We start from the raw sequence: 18,566 nt of genomic DNA on the forward strand, positions 1-18,566 counted from the left end.
ATCCTTTTTTCTTTTATTTTTCAACAAGTAGCTTCTCTTTTAGATTTCACGGCTGACATCTTTGTTTCTTCTACAAACAATATATTACAATGCATGATTATGGTGTATATTCTAAATTTCCCACGTCTAACTGGGCAAAGTGTAAATGAGTGAGGAGTTAGTGGACTGAATGGTTTTTAACTTGATATGAGTACCATGAGCTTCTCAACTTTGATAACCTCAAAGAAGCATCTGGAGATGTGGTTTTGTTACAACCTGTATGAATACATCAAATGCATCTAGCTTACCAATAAAAATATTTGCTGGCCAAATCTACAATTGTATATGTTATAAATCTCTGAGGGAGATGGACAGTTAAGAAATATGAAATATAAATAGATAAACTTCAAAGTCTCAGGTCGGCTCTGGTGATGTCACTGAGAAGTGTATTTATCCAATTTAAATGTCTTTAATTTGTTTGGGGAGCAAATTTGACATAACCCCAAGGAAGCAGTAGGACAGAATATATTCTACATTTTTAAAGTGTAATCACATACATAGATCTATAAAATAAAATAAAAGCTGCAAGATTTGGAACAAAGTGCTCCATGTTCAAAGCTGTCAGGTTTTCCCAACCTAGCATTAGCACAATAAATATATTGATCCTACAACTTCCAGAATTTCCAGCCAATATGACCATTGCAGTTGTGTTTCAAAGACAAACAGGGCACCAAAGTGAGAAAAAAAACTAGATTAGGGCAATTCAGATCCAAGATTAAAGAAGAAATCTTCCGAATACGATGTTGGAGCATTCCACTGGAGCAGTACAAATACCAGTCTGGTGCAGCCTACATTTTCTAGCTTACTAATAACAAGAGACCAGCTGTGGGTGATTTTCAGAAAGCTTGGGAAAAAGTACATTCCCATGACCACCCGAAGAAAAATAAGTCATCAATTTTCCAGAAAAAAGGGCATTTTTTTGCAACAAAAACAACAATCATAAGAGGCTTCCCCAAATGGAAAAAGATAACAGAATGACTTATGATCTAGTAACATGGCTATGCTATACAGATTATGTTTGGTTGAAACAGTAAGGTGGAACAGCTGCAATAAGACTATAGAAAAAATAAAATTAAGGTTACAGCAAAATGGAATTTATCTCTTTTAGGTCCCTCTGATCAAAGAGATGATAACCTCAAGATACAAAGTTTGGCCAAGGGCAGGAAAACTCCCAATTAAATAATTAATTAATTTTTTTTAAAAAAAATTAAAAACTCACATGCAAACAGTCTCTCTTTGGAGCAACAGAGTATAAGTTCTATGAGACTTTCATTAGACTGAAATGAGATGAAAGCAGGGAATCAGTACAGAATTACCTTAAGTTCCCATTTTTTCATTGCTAAAGAATTCTATTGAAAATTTGTTGCAATTTTACTCATTGCTCTGTGTTTCCCAGAAACAAAATTGAGATGGCGAGTCAAAGAATCATGATGACATGCAAAGCAGGGAAATGGCCTCAGAATTCTGCAGTTTTAAATTTTAATATTTAGATATTTGACAATCATTAATTGCTGGCAGCAGAGCATTTTAAAAGCGGCATCGTTCTGCTTCATGAATAAAATTGTGCTTCAGATCAAATCAGAGATCCCAAAATACATTTAATGTCGACATAACAAGAGGGGGAAGAAAATTAAAATAAAATTTCTTTCAGTAACGAACAGCTGTCATTTCTAATGCAGTCATATTTCTTTGGTTGCCATTCTGCAAATGATGCCATCCAGCAGGGTGCCTATTTTTTCTTCTTGTGGAGTGAGCTTATATACCTGCAAAGATAACAGAATGGTGACTTTCTCAAGAGACAGCATGAATTCTACAAAGTATTTATTTTGGTTTGTTTAAAATGGTTTGAAGTGGGGAGGGAGGGTCATCTACTCAATGCTTGGAGACCAGATATCACAGGCAGTTTTACACTTCAGAGTTGCCCTGAAAGGCAAACTGATGGAGTGGTTTAGGTTTTGTTTTATTTATATGCCGCCCTATTCCCAGCGGGACTCAGGGCGGCTCACAAACCCAAGGGGGGAAAGGAAACACAAAAACTACAAATACAAGCATTTAAAAATAACCAACAGACACACAAATCGAGAGGGGAAGGGAACTCATCAACCCCAGGCCTGCCGACACAGCCAGGTTTTAACGGCTTTTTGGAAGGCCTGGAGAGAGGTGAGGGTCCGAATCTCTGCGGGGAGTTCGTTCCAGAGGGCCGGAGCTGCCACAGAGAAGGCCCTCCCCCCGGGTAGTAGCCAGATGGCATTGGCTGGTAGACGGAACCCGGAGTGGCCATGGAGGCACAGAATAAAAGAAAATATCCCAAGAAACCTCTTCTGAAAATGTAGAAGTGCAGAAAAAAGCCAGAAATTCAGTTCAGTGTACTAATATGATCTTCCTCTGAATTTCAGTAGCACAGGAGACATGACACTTAACAGCTTACAAGATGCTTACCCTTAGTTTATAGGTTGTGTTATGACATTTACATTTTTTATTAGTTACATCAGTCTTCCTCATTCTGCCACTCTCCAAATATGTAGCTGGAAGTTAGGAAAAGGCTTTGCTACATTAACATTTAGATTTCCAGGCAACTGAAACCAATCCAGATTTTAGGGGGGTGGGAAGAACGTATGGTATATATGTGAAAGATTATGCAAACTTCTTTTTATATGCTTGCAATCCTATACATCCATATCCGAGAGAAAATTACCCTAGGTTTGATGATAATACCCAAGCGAATACCTGTTACACTGCATTGAACCTTCAATGTTTTGATTTATTAAAATGCTCGTTTACTCTATCTTCTTACTCAGAGAAGCTGAAACAAACCTTCTTAATTTTTTGTATGTCACTTATTTCAGAGAGATGATCAATGGAAACTTGCTGGCCGTCTACTTCACTTATTATGTCGTTCAGGTTCACAGTTTTCTCTTCGTGTTCAATCAAAACTATGAGGACTGCAGAGTCGCTATCAGAAATGCCGAATTTTTTGAAGGCATCTGTAATCTGACATTAAAGGAAAATACAGTCTTGTATTAGTCATAGTCATTAGCACCTGATCTAATCTAAATGTTATTTCAAAAATAACCATCCCATTTAGAAGATACAAAGATCTACATATTATTTTCACTTAACCGAGAATAAGGTGTTTAATATTTACTTCTTTCAGCTCAATACTTTCACTCAATATTGAAAAATTGATTTAAGCAGGGCTGTCAAACTTGCGAACCGAGAACCAGATGCATCACGCACTGGCCACGCCCATGTCCGGTTTAGCGAAGTTACAATATGTCATGTGATGACGTGATGCTGCGAGTTTGACAACCCCGATTTAGAGCGGAGTACAAATTAAGAATGGCTAACATTTTGGGGGGGGTGGGGGTTATATCAACAGCAATACAATACAACACAATAGCAGAGTTGGAAGGGACCTTGGAGGTCTTCTAGTACAACCCCCTGCCTAGGAAGGAAACCCTATACCGTTATAGCAATATAGCAATAGCACTTAGACGTATATACCGCTTCATAGTGCTTTACAGCACTCTCTAAGCAGTTTACAGAGTCAGCATATTGCTCCCAATAATCTGGGGCCTCATTTTACCGACCTCAGAAGGATGGAAGCCTTGAGCTGATCAGGACTGAACTCCTGGCAATGGGCAGGATCAGTGTACAATACTGCATTCTAACCACTGAACCACCATGGCTCTTCTGCTTTGATTACGCTTTGGTCTCCAGTAAAATGGGGAGCTGCAGCTGGAGGCTAGCAAAAATAAAACAAAGCAAATCCCAATGCTAGGTGAAGCTTCTTGTATTATGGGTATGCTACTTTTTTCTCTTCCTTTCTCACTATAGTGCAACATTTCTTTCTCTTTTTCTCCTGACAGTATACCAACCCACAAAGTGGAAGAGAAATGACAGCCCCAAAAATAAAGGAACATGTCTATAGAGTGTGAAGCTGCATGAAACAAGGCAGAGGGACTGCAGTATCTCAGCCCCAGTTATAACCATCTCACATTATTGTTCGGTGAAAGGTTGAATATGATTTCAGCATTAAGTGTTCTTGTCTTCATTTTGCCAATTTTGTAGAGATGAACAGCTTTATTTGCGGCTACTAGTATCTGAAAAGGATCAACAACCTGCCGGAGAAAATATAAAGAGGTTTTCAACGGCTGTAATCGGTTCCAGAATAACAACTTGCATTTTTTTTAGTCATTTTATAAAATGATTCTTTAGGAAAGCAATCCCCTACTTTACAGCTATGAAATGGAATAGTACGTTTAGGCTCTGTATTTATATTAAAATTTAGACTATACATCACATTTCTACCCATGGGAAAGCAAAATCACTAGAAACAATCTTCCAGAAGTTTGAGCAGGCAATTTAAAAAGTGAGGTGAAAATTATTTATCTCCTTAGAAGTTTCTACCCACTGGATTTTTTTTTTCCAAACAGTATTCTGAACGTTACTGAATACGTAAAATGGAGACAAGTTGCTTGGACTTACTTACTTGGACTTAATCTTCGTAAATGTCAACGTCCATAAGGCAGTGACCGTTGCATTGTGAAGGCCAGGGGCAGGACATCACGGATTACAGCACGCCATTGATCCCGATTTAGGGCGGCTTGTTGGGCATCGGTTATCGAAAAATGGATTAAAAAAAAAAGTTGCTTACCATTGAAGGATTAATTAATGCTCCATCGATAGCACCGTCCATTGCTTTCCTCCGCAGAGTAGCAGCATTTTTCACACCATTAAATAGGATAAGAGTCACAAGGCAGTCAGGAAATAATTCTAAGCAATGTTTTAAACATCCCATCTTGTACCAGAACAGTAAGCTCCTTCTGAATTAATCAAACCTGGAACATTTATAAACATTTAAGAGTTACATATGGAAACTGTTTATATTTAAACTTCTATATTTGGAAAACAGAGATGTACTGAAGTTTAAAGATTAATTCTGTGAGGTGACTAGAAGGGATCAGGTCAATCCTGAATTGCTATGAAGTGCAGCTAGTGGTTTATCCAATGGTAACATCTGGAAAATTAAACTAATTGGGTTTATGTTCCAGAATTGATTAGGTTTTATGAAACGTGCTCTTACACTAATTACCTGTTCTCCAACAAGTGTTGGCTTTTACACTGGAACAGCTTCAAGAATATTTTTTTTCTACAGAGAAAAGATCATTGCTATTCTGAATTTTTTCTCAGCCTATTAGTCACCAAGTAAGAAAATTGTGCCAATATGAGTAGGATTATCAACATTTTTTTTATAAAAAATGTGAATTTAAGTTTAATTAATCTTCACAGCTGCCCGAGTATCCAGAGTTCATTTGTAGCGACTATGTAAAAATTCTTTGCTTCCATGCACATATGGGATACCTCAAAGTTCCTATTAGCACTTCTTCTTCAATGTCTTTCACACAAAATGACAATAGAGCACATTCAACGTTGCAACTAATTACAAGATGCATCTTTATAAAAATAGATTTTCAAGCCCTTCATTCAGACTTACACAAAGTGAGTTCTCATATCACAGACGAAGTAATCTTTTAGAGCTGTTTTTTTAATATGCTCTTTATTGGCAAAAAGTCATTTGACAAAAAGATGATTTAGTCATAACATTTGGTATAGATCTTGCTAATTTTTGGTTAACTGACTATTTTTTTCAGGACAATATCTACTGTATATCTTTGTATATCACCAGTGTCAAACTCGCCACATCAATGTCACATGACATATCATGACATATTTTGCCTTCACGGAGCTGGGGTGGGCATGGCCTGAGTGTGACGTATCTGGTCCGCGGGTCCACCAGTTTTACTGTTCTACATCTATCTAGTTTCTTATTGATGCATTGTCCCATCTAAATTCAAGAAATCTTCCCTCAAGATTATTTCTAAAATATTAAGTTTAAATATTGTTTTGTGGATGTTGCTTGCTAAAAGAGAGAGGGAGGGAAGAAGTAAGTAAGTTCTAAAATTAGATGAGGGTTAAGGTTATGGCAATATTTATATTGTGATCATTTTAAAAAAGTAAGTCAGTAGAAAAGAAAATCAAAATTTAACATGGATAGAGGAAAATCACACTAACCTTCTCTAAAATACATTTCATTAATAATAATTTTTGTTGTAACTTTGAATAGTCACTAAACAAATTGCTGTAAGTCGAGAATTATCTATCTATCTATCTATCTATCTATCTATCTATCTATCTATCTATCTATCTATCTATCTATCTATCTATAAATTGCTCTGTGTGTGTGTGTGTGTGTGTATGTGTGTGTGTGTGTGTGTATGTGTGTGTGTTCCAGCATAACACTGGAACGCCTCGAGCAATTTCAACCAAACTCGGTACACAGATGACTTACTCTCTGGAAAAAATACTGTGGGGGGGTAAGAAACCCCTAAAATACCTCGGGGTGTGTGTTCTGTTAAGATACAGCCTTTTGTATCTTAAAATGGATTCTGCTGTACACCACAATGGAGTTGCCATAATAATGGCTTCACAGTACTCCACAAGGGGGCTCCCTCAGGTAAGGGGGAAAATCCAACATTAGAAATTACATTTGGTCTGGACATTTCCCCCCTATAAATAAATACCGGGGCAATGCCGGGTTATCAGCTAGTAAGTAATATAGTATAGTTAGAATTATGATACATTATATTATTTGTACTATTATATAAATAAAAATCACATTATTAATCATAATACAATAAATTATATATTTATATTACACAATCATTAAATTATATTTAAGACTATAATTGAATTATATCATATTCATTATTTATAATTCTGTAATAGATACATTAATTAATACATCTATTTATTAATGCATGTTAATGTATAATAGAGCCAGTTTGGTCTACTGGTTATTGATTCATAAATTCCTAAATAGGATGATAGAACAGGAACTCATCAGATTTGCAAATGACATCCATTTGGGAAAAATTGATAACATTTTGGAATATAGACTCAAGATTGAGAAAGATCTTGACTTAAGCATTGGGCCCTATCTAACAAGATGCAGTTCAGTGGTGAGAAACGTAGGAATCTGTATTTAGGCAGAAAACCCTCCAAATGTACAGGTGTAGAACTACTTGCCTTTAGGGGTTGTGGGTGCTGCATTGCTGGAACTTTTCTAGAATAGTCTGGAGTCTGGACAATTTGTTCGGAATGGTATGTCTCCTGTTGTGAGCAGGGGGTTGAACTAGAAGACCTTCTGAGGTTCCATCCCGCTCTTTAATTCTATTATGGGGCTGGCCTAGGAATCAGGAGTCCTTGAATTCCATTCCTATCTTAGGCATAAAAATCCAGTTGGGTGATTTGGGGCCAGTCATTCTCTCTCAGCCCAACCTACCTCAGAGGGTTGTTGTTATGGGGAAAATAGGAGGAGGACACAGTATAATTTAGGTTCTATACCTTGAGTTGATGGGATAAAAATCAAATAAGTGTAGAGAAGAGCAAAAAAGATGATTATGAGACTAAAACATATAAGGAACGGTTGCAGGAACTGGGTATGTCTGCTTTAATGAAAAGAAGGACTAGGGTGACATGATAGCAGTCTTCCAATACCTTATGGGTTGCCACAAAGAAGGGGGAGTCAAGCTATTCTCCAAACCACCTGAGGGCAAGACAAGAAGCAATGGGTGGAAACTAACCAAGGAGAGAAGCAACCTAGAACTAAGAAGAAATTTCCTGACAGTTAGAACAATTAATCAATGGAACAGCTTGCCACCAGAAGTTGTAAATTCTCCAACACTGGAAGTTTTTAAGATGTTGGATAACCATTTGTCTGAAGTGGTGTAGGGTTTCCTGCCTAAGCAGGGGGTTGGACTAGAAGACCTCCAAGGTCCCTTCCAACCGTTATTCTATTCAACTCTATTCCTACCCTACTCTACTTTTTAGTATATTCCATTCCAAATAAATAAAAAGGATAAATTATATAAATGCAGTAATTTTAATTATTTATTATTCTTATTTGAACTTCACTCCTAAGGTAATCTACGTACGCAGGAACAACGCTGCCCTCAGCCCACTTTTCCCTCACTCGTTTGCTTTTTTTTGTTTAAAAAAGGCCACTGTGAAAATATTTACAGCATCCTGGACATAAATTGTTCCAACTCCTCAAAATGACGCTATAAGAGCACTGCACACAAAGACAACCAGACACAAGAACAGTTCCCCCCATCCCCGAATGCCATCACTCTGCTAAACAAATAATTCCCTCAACATTGTCAAACCATTCACTAAGGCTGCATTACTATTACTATTAATCTTCTCATCGTTCCTATCCCCCATCTCCTCTTACTTATGACTGCAGGACTGTAACTTTGTTGCTTGTATCCTTACGATTCGTGACCCGACAAAAGGGCGAACAACAAAACCGCGCCCGACTAAACCACGCCCGACTAAACTGCGTCGCTAAAACCGCGTCATCAACGCGCCGACAACAGCACAGCAACAACAGCGCGTCGACAGAAGGGCGCTTTACAACAGCGCGTCGACAGAAAGCCGATTTAACTTAAGGTAAGGGTTAGGTTTAGGTTTAGTGTTACGTTTAGGGTTAGGGTTAGGTTTAGTTTTACAGCGCGCTGTTGTCACCGCATTTCAGCGCTCATTCGTCGGAGCGCTTTAGAACATGCGGTTTTGTCACCGCGGTTTAGTCGGGCGCAGTTTTGTCGTTCGTCCTTTTGTCAGTGAACCCTTACGATTTATATTGATTGTTTCCTGATTGTTTATTTGTACTGCGGAAAGTTATCATCCAGCCCTCTCCCAGAAAAATGAAACATCCTAGGAAATATTGAAAAGGCAAAATATTTCTCTGGATGTGAAAAGAAAGAAACATGTTTTAAAAGACAGAATAGTTGCCTGTAGCTTCCTGCCCATCCCCACTGATAATGGGCCATTAAGACGGCCAGGCTAGTCCACTTTACATAATAAAGACTTCACCAGCAGCTGCAGGAAAGCATGATAATATTGGCCCTTTACTCAATTGACCACATGGCATCTGAGAACTCATCCATACCTGGATTCAAAACACAGCCTAGAGAGTAGCCCCTGCATGGCCCCATGGGAGTCTGACAACCAATCAGAATATATTTCTTACACAGGAACAGGAAAGAGAGGTGGGACTAAACAGGTTATAAAAAGCCTAGCAAGCCCCTCCTTCAGCCCTTCTCTTCTTCTCCACCAACATTGAAGCATGTGATCACCTTTTCTGTTCAGGGCTCAAGCCATGTGGCCCTGTCCAACAATAAACCATCTTTCCAAGCAGCCTCCATGTCTCCAGTGTCTTTTTCACCACTTGGAGCCGAATCCAGAAGGACATTTCTTTCATCAGTACCCTATAACTATCATTAAGTGTTGCATCTTATGATTCTTGACAAATGCATTTTTTTATGCCTTTTTAGGTACAATGAGAGCATCTGCACCAAAGACAAATTCCTTGTCTAAATCACACTTGGCCAATAAAGAATTCTATTCTATTCTATTCCTACTCTGCTCTACTTTTTATCCCATTCCATTTTAAATAAATAGAAATGATAAATTACACAAATGCAGTCATTTTAATTATTTATTATTCTTTGAATTCCACCCCTTCGAATGCAATCCACGGAAGCAGCAACAACGCTGCACTCAGCCCAACCTTTCGCTAACCTAACCCGTTTGCACTTTTTCTTTTTAAAAAGGCCACTGTATGCATTGGATCCTTTCCAAAAAGCGCATTTTTACACCGTTTCCCCCCCATCCTCTACGGCAGTGTTTCTCAACCTTGGCAACTTGAAGATGTCCGGACTTCAACTCCCAGAATTCCCCAGCCAGCATTCGCTGGCTGGGGAATTCTGGGAGTTGAAGTCCGGACATCTTCAAGTTGCCAAGGTTGAGAAACACTGCTCTACGGTGCTCTCCAGGAAACATTACAACCCACCCACCCTAGCCATCACAGCTGCTGAACACCTTGAGCACCAACAAGAAGCGTGCAGATAAAGCGCACAAGTTCACTCCTAAGAAGGGGAAGAGGATAATTTTGCACCAGGGCTGTAAAGTAACGCCGGCGCACGCACACACACACACACGCCCTGCTTTGCTATCCCGGGGAAGGAGGCCGCAGCCGGGCGAGGCCCACAAACCTGCATGCGGGTCAAGAACAGCGGCCCGCCGAGGCTCCTCCTTCCCTCCAGCCGACCAGTTTCCCGCCGGGAAGGCCTCTCCGGCGTAGAGGCCTCCCCTCGGCGGTCTCCGGCAGCGCCGCCCGTGGGCTCTCTCCCGCGGTGCCTGGGCCAAAGCGGACGGGAGCAGGCGCGCCATGGAGCGCTCCGAGGCCTCCTGCTTCTCGGCGGCCTTCAGCTGCACCTTTCTCGTCTCCTGCCTGCTTTTCTCGGCGTTCAACCGGCAGCAGCGGGAGGCCTATATGGACGAGGCCTTCCACGTCCCGCAAGCGAGAGCTTATTGCGCGGGTCGCTTCCAGGAGGTAGGCGGGCGGGCGGGCGAGCGTATCCCCTGCGAAGCGCGGAGCTTCGCAGGTTCCAAAGGCAGCCGAAGGTGGCTCCTTCTTTCTTAATATCCCGCAAAATAGACACCCCCCCCTTTCCTTATCATTTCTCCACCCTTGCTTACACGAAGCACCGCACAGATCCAGCCTCTTGCCTTTAGATGCTTTTGGACTACAAATCCCATCTTCCCTCACCACTGCTTTTGCTGGAAGGGGCTGATGGAAGTTGACGTTCTTCAAATCTGAAGGGCGCGTTTGGTTGGAGGGAGGAGAGGACAATCTCCTCCCTTTTTTCTAAATAGACCAGAATTCCCTAAAGTGGTCAAGTATTCTTCTTTTCCTTCCTAGTACCTATCTCTTTCCATTTATAATAACCATGCTGCTTGTATCTTTAAAATTTATATTGTTTTTTTTTGTTTCCTAGTATAATTTGTTTGTTTATTAGTAACCTTGACTATCGCTCAGTGTTGTATTTTACGATTCTTGATGAATGTATTTTATTTTGTTTTTCTTTATGTACACCGAGAGCATATACACCAAAGACAAATTCCTTGTGCGTCCAATCACACTTGGCTAATAAAGAATTCTATTCTATTCTATTCTATTATTATATTATATCATTGTTTCACTTGGCCATCACACTTGGCCATCAAAGAATTCTGTTATTCTATTCTATTCTATTCTATTCTATTCTATTCTATTCTATTATATTCTATTCTATTATATTATATTATATTATAGCATTGTTTCTTCTTTATATACACTGAGAGCATATGCACCAAAGACAAATTCCTTGTGTGTACAATTACACTTAGCCAATAAAGAATTCTATTCTATTCTATTCTCTATATTCTCTATTCTATTCTTCTATTCTCTATATTCTCTATTCTATTCTTCTATTCTCTATATTTTCTTTTCTATTCTATATCCGCATCCCTCCTTCTCTCCACTATTGTTGTTGTTATGTTTAGTGCTATGAGTTAAAAGTATTTTTTAAGTATGTTAATAAAATAAATATTTTAGAATTTGGAAGAGAATACAAAAGTACAAAGGAGAATTTGGGAGAATACAAGGAGCTGAAATATTCTTTTTTATTTTCTTTTTTCTGATAGTGGGATCCAATGATCACCACATTGCCTGGTTTGTACTTGCTGTCAGTTGGAATCCTGAAACCCGCAGGCTGGCTCTTTGGTTGGTCCGAAAGCATCCTCTGCTCTACTGGAATCCTCCGATTCATTAACCTGCTTTTCAGCATTGGAAACTTCTATTTATTATATTTGCTTTTCTGCAGGATACACCATAAAAAGGTACATTCTGCACATTGCATCTAAAATAGCTTCACTCCACACAATATTTTTTTAAATTTTAATATTGTTATGCATAGTCTGATATAAAATTAATATGTAGATGTAAAGATGAGCAGTTGAAAGATGATTTTATTACATGTACTTAAATAATATTACTATTATTATTAGTATTGTGTATTAAAATATTGAATAATTAAATGATGAAGGATTATATATATGGTGGAGCAAACACTAACATGTCAATAACTTCAGTTTTAATATTTATAATATAATTATGTGAGCATTATTAATGTAGCCAATATTATCACTATTATTATGTATCAAAACTAATGATACCCAAATGCCACACTGTTCATGTACTAAATACTTGTGTGTGTGTGTGAGTGTGTGTGTGTGTGTGTATATATATATTAGTGTTGCTTTATGTAGAGAAAAAGTGTTTTAAATTTATATATATATATATATATATATATACACACACACGCATATATATATAAATTATATATATATATATATATATATATATATATATATATATATATATATATATAATATATGTGTATTATATATATATACACATATATATATATATATGTTTATATATATAATATATAATATATAATATTAGTGTTGATTTATGTAGAGTAAAAGTGTTTTAAATTTATATATATATATATAGTTTAAAACACTTTTACTCTACATAACGTAACACTAATATTTGACAAAATTAAGAAGTCTTCTTCGATCGCACCTTTCTGCATACATTCCAAAATACATTAATATTTGACAAAATTAAGAAGTCTTCTTCGATGGCACCTTTCTGCATACATTTACAAAACATCCCACAAATGTGAAAACCTAACCTTAATCCAGTGATCAGCATTATAGCAATAGCAATAGCAGTTAGACTTATATACCGCTTCATAGGGCTTTATAATTAGCCCACATAGCTCAGGAACACTGGCATTTACTTTGGCTCAACAGATGATAAATTTCCTTCCTTTGGTAGATTTAACTTTCAGTTCAGAACATCTTGAGTGCCCAAATTTGAACTGGCATCAATACAACCAAAGATATATCATTGCAGCAACAACAAAAAAATAATAGCCAAGAAGATGGATGGATTTATACGCTTACCTTGTATATTATTTTAATACCTTGGAAGAATAAAGCATGTTCTTGACATTATGCCTGCAGCTATCTGTTGTTCCCAGCTTTATTTTACAGGTAGTCCTCAAATTGAGTCCAAAATTTATTTTGTTATTTTGTTAGTGAATCACTGAAGTTGTTAAATGAGTAGCATGGTTGTTAAGTGAATCTGACTTCCCCACTGTCTTTGCTTCTCCGATGGTTGCAAAAAGTGACCGCATCACCCTGGGGACACTGCAACCGTCATAAATAAAAAGCAGCTGCCAAGCATCCGAATATAAACCCCGTGGCCATGGGGATGCTGCAACAGCCATCAGTGTGAAAAATGATCATAAGTCTTTTTTTCCCCGGTGCCGTTGTAACTTTGAACAGTCACTAAATGAACTTGTTAGTCAAGGACTGCCAGTGTTATTATGAAATAAGCCATGCTTGTTTCCCACTCCCAGGGTTATCTCACTTTTGTGGTTTTAGTGGTTTCTACCTCCACTAGACCAATTAGATCCCACAGACTAGGCCTCCTCCGAATTCCATCCACCGGCCAGTGTCGACTGGCGACTACCCGGAGGAGAGCCTTCTCTGCGGCTGCTCCGACCCTCTGGAACGAACTCCCCGTAGAGATTCGTACCCTCACCACCCTCCAGGCCTTCCGCATAGCCCTTAAAACCTGGCTGTTCCGACAGGCCTGGAGCTAAAGATTCGCTGCCCCTATCTCGAATGGTATGATTGTTGTGCTTTTTAACTATGTATAGTTTTGTGTTCGTGTTAAACTGTTTGTATCCCCCCTTCCCTTTTGAGTTGTGAGCCGCCCTGAGTCCCCTTAGGGAAAAGGGCGGCATACAAATGAAATTAAACTCTAAACTCTAAACTCTAAACTTTAGTTGTCTTATCTCATTTAGAATCTAAAATCAGTTTAATCTTATCTGGTTGGCATTTTTTTTTCTGTGCAGTCTTATGATCTTATCTTACGATGGGGAAGTGAGTTTTTAAAAGACGTGGTGACATTTCATTTTGGGATACTGGTAGTAGTGATGAGTATTTGGACTCAGAGGCAGAATCTGAAAACCAGATTGGACAAAAAATAGACATGCCTTTTCTCTCCCTCTACTTTGCTTGACATATACATAGAATATACATTTTCTTCTGCTTCTCCTGCTTCTGCATCTTTTATTATTAATATGATCTTCCCCTCCAACTTTATTTCCATTCCTTAATCGTTCCTGACTATTAATTTTTTTTTTACAAATGATCAAATACAGATTGTCCTTGACATACAACCACAATTGAGGCCAAGACTTCTGTGGTTAAGTGAGATGTGTTAAGTGAGTTTTGCCTTATTTAACGACCTTTCTTGCCTCAGTTGTTAAGTGAATCATCAGTTGATAAGTTAATAAGCCGGTTGTTAAGTGAATCTGGCTTCTCCATTCACTTTGCTTGTTCAGAAGGTCACAAAAGGTCATTACATGACTTTGGGACACAGAAATGGACATAAAACGTATGAACCAGTTGCCAGGCATCTGAATTTTGATCATGGGGATGTGACAAGGTTGTAACACTGAAAAATGGTCATAAGTCAATTTTTTCAGTGCCATTGAATGATCACTAAATGAACTGTTGTAAGTTGAGGACTATCTGTAACAGGTATGATAGTGAAATGTTTTATTTTAAATATGTGCTTGGTGTACGTGTATGGTAATTATAAAATCTGCAAATGGTAGCCTAATCTTGTAAAGGAAACTGTTTTTATTTATAAAAGAATCAAAATCACTTCTTCTATAGTGGTGTCAATGTGTGAATCATAGAAGCAAATTTGACCCTACAAATAATGTTTTTGTTCCTGGGCGAACATAATCAATTAATGAAATGCAACACTATGATTATTCAAAACTCCATCAACTGGACAACACGTTTTTTAGGAGCTGAATTTCTAACAACGAACTTTAATGTGGTGTGCTATGGTTTAATGCTAATGTTTTTAATTATTTCTATTTCAAGTTCTTAGTGAATATGCCCGTGTTGTTTTTAATTTTTATTAGAAACAATAGCCCTGATTCTTTTTCTTGTTTTCCCCCCCTATCCTTTAGGCTGCCTCTGGATTCCAGAGAATCCTGTCAACCTTGACACTAGCAACATTTCCAACTCTTTATTTTTTTACATTCCTTTATTATACCGACACAGGATCCACGTTTTTTACCCTCTTTGCCTATTTAATGTGTCTCTATGGCAATCATAAAACTTCAGCATGCCTTGGATTTTGTGGGGTGATGTTTCGCCAGACGAATATTGTATGGACGGTTTTTTGCGGTGGAAATGTTGTTGCAGAAAAGCTAAGTGAAAGCTGGAAAGTGGAATTATTGAAAAGCAAAGAGAAGAAAAACCTACCGGCACAAAACATCATTTCAGAGTCAATCAGGATTATTAGATTTCTCCTTGGGTACTTTATGTCTTTTAAAAACATCAGCAATCTGATTCCCTTGATATGGCCGTACCTTACTGTGGTGGTGATATTTGCTACTTTCATTGTCCTCAATGGCGGCATCGTTCTTGGTGACAGGAGCAGCCATGAAGCCTGCCTGCACTTCCCTCAGCTATTTTATTTTTTTTCTTTTAGTCTTTTTTTTTCCTTCCCTCTTATAGTGACGCCCGGTAAATTTATCAGTTTTCTCCATTCTGTGAGGATCTATTTTCTGCGATACAGTGTCCTCACAATTGTTTCTTTATTCCTCGTCTGGAAATTTACGTACGTCCATAAATATTTGCTTGCCGATAACAGACATTACACATTTTATGTGTGGAGAAAAATCTTTCAAAGACATGAGCTTGTCAAGTACATATTAGTTCCAGTTTATATATTTGCTGGCTGGAGTTTCACAGATGCACTGAAGTCAAAATCTGTTTTCTGGAACTTAGTATATTTTGTATGTCTGTTTGCAGCCACCGTTCCACAAAAGCTTCTAGAATTCCGTTACTTTATTTTGCCATACATTATATATAGGCTTAATGTTCCGATGCCATCACTTTTGAAACTTTTCTTAGAGTTGATTATATATAGTTTGGTGAACGCAATAACATTCTATTTCTTTTTGAACAAACCGTTTCACTGGCCAAATAATGAGGAAATCCAGAGGTTTATGTGGTAACATTTTGGTTCCTAAAACCTGTTCTAGAGCTTTTTGTTACAAATAAGAGGTTACACTTTTGAAAAACTTCATTAAGGAAAATGAAGTATTCTGGATGTTTTGTAATGGAAGAAATGTGAAATGTGTAGGGTTTTTGGACTGTTTTTATATAAGGGTGTATCAGTAATCATACTTCTTAAAAGATCAGGGGAAATTTTACTCATATTCCCAAAATAACGTGAATGTATGGACATTTTGATCATACCAATTATGCTACAGAAAGCATAAACGTTGACTGTTTTCATTGTATTTCTCTACACATGTAACAAGTGATTGATTTGATGTCATTCAATTATTATACTGTCTTTTTACCATGCTTGGGTAATATTGTTTTGTGCTTACATACAGTGACATTTTTTAAATATATAATGTTTGGGGTCCAGGGATACAGGTAAAAGTCACACAATTATCAGTTTATTGCAACTAATGTGCTTCAGTTTACGGCTGAAATCTTGGATATTTTTCTGGCAGGAAACTTTCAATCAGTGCAGCTATGTAGAAATGAATAGGATTACAGTGTGAGCTAGGAAGAAATTGATTATGAGCTAGAGAACCATATTTAAATCACATATCATGGGCAAATATTGTATAATATACTTGATTTGTTAATCACTAAAAGAACTTCTAGATACCACAGGTTGCTATACTGACGACATAAATCAATTTGTAGCCTCAGCATAAATCATAAGTCTTTATAGGACCTGTTATTATAATTAACCAAATATCAGTTCTCAGTGATATAAGATGACAGTTCTGCTGATTGATTTTGTTTTCAACATGTCAAACTATGGCAGTTAAAATGTTTTTTAAAATAAAACCTGAGATTTTTTTTCATTCTAGTAATAAATTTGCATGCTCAATGCCAAAAAATAAAAACCAAATCAGTGTTCCTTATATTTAAGGGCCATAGTACTTGGGTAAAGCATGCTTAAGATGTGAAAACAAATATTTAAAGCTATACTCAATAAGAACACTTAGCAATGAATAAGGTAAAATAAATATGTTTTTTCATCACGAACCAAATATTAACACAATTGTGTTAATAAGCAATAAATGATAGGATTTGTTTTAGCTTTTTTGTCTGTTTGAAATGTGTTCAAGAGTATTCTTCCAGTTGTAACAGTTTCCTCCCTCTTCATAGATATACACTTAATTTTCCAAGCTCGTGTAATAGAAAAATAATACAGGTTTTGAGGTGGAAAACGATAGAACACTTAGAATAAGGAAATTAGAAATGTATCTTTAGGGAACCTTCATATGATTCTTAACTGGAAGTATAGACATGGTTATCGTGATTTAATTTCTCACATGATGAAAAGGCTCCTACTGAAAATTGTCTGTAAAATATCTTAGCTTTTGCAGATTGTTCTTTTGATTTCAAAGTGACCAATTTTAAAGTGCATGTCAGTAGATTTGTCACCCTGGGCACCTTTAAAAATTGTACAAATAGCACTTGGCTTTGGTAGACTCTGTGCGGAGAATAATCACAAAGATCACACTTGCTCACAAAGTTAAAAGAAATTTAAATTTCCTGTGAAAGTTGAGAAATGAAATACTTGCTAACAGGGACGACTTTCCCTTTTTGAGAACATGTTTAAAATCAGGAAAATCATACAATGTACTGTATAAGAAAAATACTATATTAAAACCATTACTTGGAGGAGTTAGGAAGAATAAACACAGATAAATTAGGGTCATATGGTGGCGCTGTTGAGCTGTGCTTACTGTACAATTTGCAGCATTTTTAATAGCTTTTGACTGAATGTTTTTAGAACAGTAGCCTGCAAAATGTGAAGAAAAAATATTTTAATAGAAAATTGGAGGGGGGGCATTGGTCCTTGAAAACTGGAATTTTATTTATAGTGGAGCAATCCTCTTACTGTAGTAAAATGCATCTAGTTCTAATTGTAAAGCAGACCAATGCTGAAATAGGTGGGTCTTTCTAAAATATTTATTCTCTAAAATTGGAATCAGTCGTGCTTTTAAAAATGGAAAATCCAAGGGTTTTTCACCTTCAGTTCCTTTGTCATGCTAAATGTCACCTGTATTCAGATGGGGCACTTGGAGTCAAGAAAGTCTGGTCTCTCAAATAGGTATTTCTCTTTGGCATCCAGGGGTGTGTCTTCTGGGTATAGCCAATAAGGTGAAGATGAGGGCATGGCCAGGTGTGCATGTCAGCTTGACGTCACTCCTGTGGGGGCCGCCTGTGGGGGCCCGAGTGCTCTTCCAGTGAAAACAGGCTCCCAAGCTCCGTTTTTGGCTGCCACGTCCTATAACCCTCTACCTGCCAGTGAAAATGTAGCTCAGGAAGACTGCCCTCCCGAGCTCCGTTTTCACTGGCAGAGGATTGCAGGAGGTCATGACAGTCGAAAATGGAGGCCGGGAGCCAGTGGTGGGTTCCGGATCCCGGTGCAA

The 18,566-nt window shown here is 37.7% G+C and overlaps 2 protein-coding genes across 3 annotated transcripts; one reads left to right on the forward strand and one right to left on the reverse strand.

Moving 5' to 3' along the window:
• Positions 1-1,501: 1,501 nt before the first annotated feature.
• On the reverse strand, positions 1,502-10,797 carry TPRKB (TP53RK binding protein). Of its 2 annotated transcripts, none has more exons than XM_087722176.1 (5): positions 10,645-10,797; positions 4,697-4,880; positions 4,038-4,160; positions 2,854-3,030; positions 1,502-1,802 (listed from the first exon to the last, which is right to left on the reverse strand). In XM_087722176.1, exons 2-5 carry the CDS (start codon positions 4,838-4,840, stop codon positions 1,719-1,721), a joined length of 528 nt encoding a protein of 175 aa, XP_087578302.1. In that variant the 5' UTR covers positions 4,841-4,880; positions 10,645-10,797; the 3' UTR covers positions 1,502-1,718. The 2 variants fall into 2 exon arrangements, with proteins under 2 accessions (XP_087578302.1, XP_087578303.1); XM_087722177.1 differs by lacking the exon at positions 10,645-10,797 and adding an exon at positions 10,158-10,294.
• Positions 10,334-17,220, forward strand: ALG10 (ALG10 alpha-1,2-glucosyltransferase). Its single transcript, XM_087722175.1, has 3 exons — positions 10,334-10,498; positions 11,632-11,826; positions 15,057-17,220. The coding sequence occupies exons 1-3, from the start codon at positions 10,334-10,336 to the stop codon at positions 16,110-16,112; spliced, it is 1,416 nt and encodes a 471-aa protein (XP_087578301.1). The 3' UTR covers positions 16,113-17,220.
• The last annotated feature ends 1,346 nt before the right edge of the window (positions 17,221-18,566 follow it).

The sequence above is a fragment of the Thamnophis sirtalis genome, unplaced genomic scaffold (genome assembly GCF_051295495.1).
Source record: "Thamnophis sirtalis isolate CommonGarterSnake01/CBP01778 unplaced genomic scaffold, rThaSir2_p1.2 scaffold_9, whole genome shotgun sequence".
Taxonomy (NCBI): Eukaryota; Metazoa; Chordata; class Lepidosauria; order Squamata; family Natricidae; genus Thamnophis; species Thamnophis sirtalis.

Excerpts from the sequence above, each read along its gene's own strand:
- ALG10 (XM_087722175.1), top strand. The coding sequence starts at position 10,334 with ATGGAGCGCTCCGAGGCCTCCTGCTTCTCGGCGGCCTTCAGCTGCACC. Across the intron at positions 10,499-11,631 it reads GCGCGGGTCGCTTCCAGGAG|TGGGATCCAATGATCACCAC; the intron begins GTAGGCGGGCGG and ends TTTTTCTGATAG. Across the intron at positions 11,827-15,056 it reads GCAGGATACACCATAAAAAG|GCTGCCTCTGGATTCCAGAG; the intron begins GTACATTCTGCA and ends CCTATCCTTTAG.
- TPRKB (XM_087722176.1), bottom strand. The coding sequence starts at position 4,840 with ATGGGATGTTTAAAACATTGCTTAGAATTATTTCCTGACTGCCTTGTG. Across the intron at positions 3,031-4,037 it reads ACCTTTCACCGAACAATAAT|ATTACAGATGCCTTCAAAAA; the intron begins GTGAGATGGTTA and ends CTTTAATGTCAG. Across the intron at positions 1,803-2,853 it reads ACATACAAAAAATTAAGAAG|GTATATAAGCTCACTCCACA; the intron begins GTTTGTTTCAGC and ends TTATCTTTGCAG.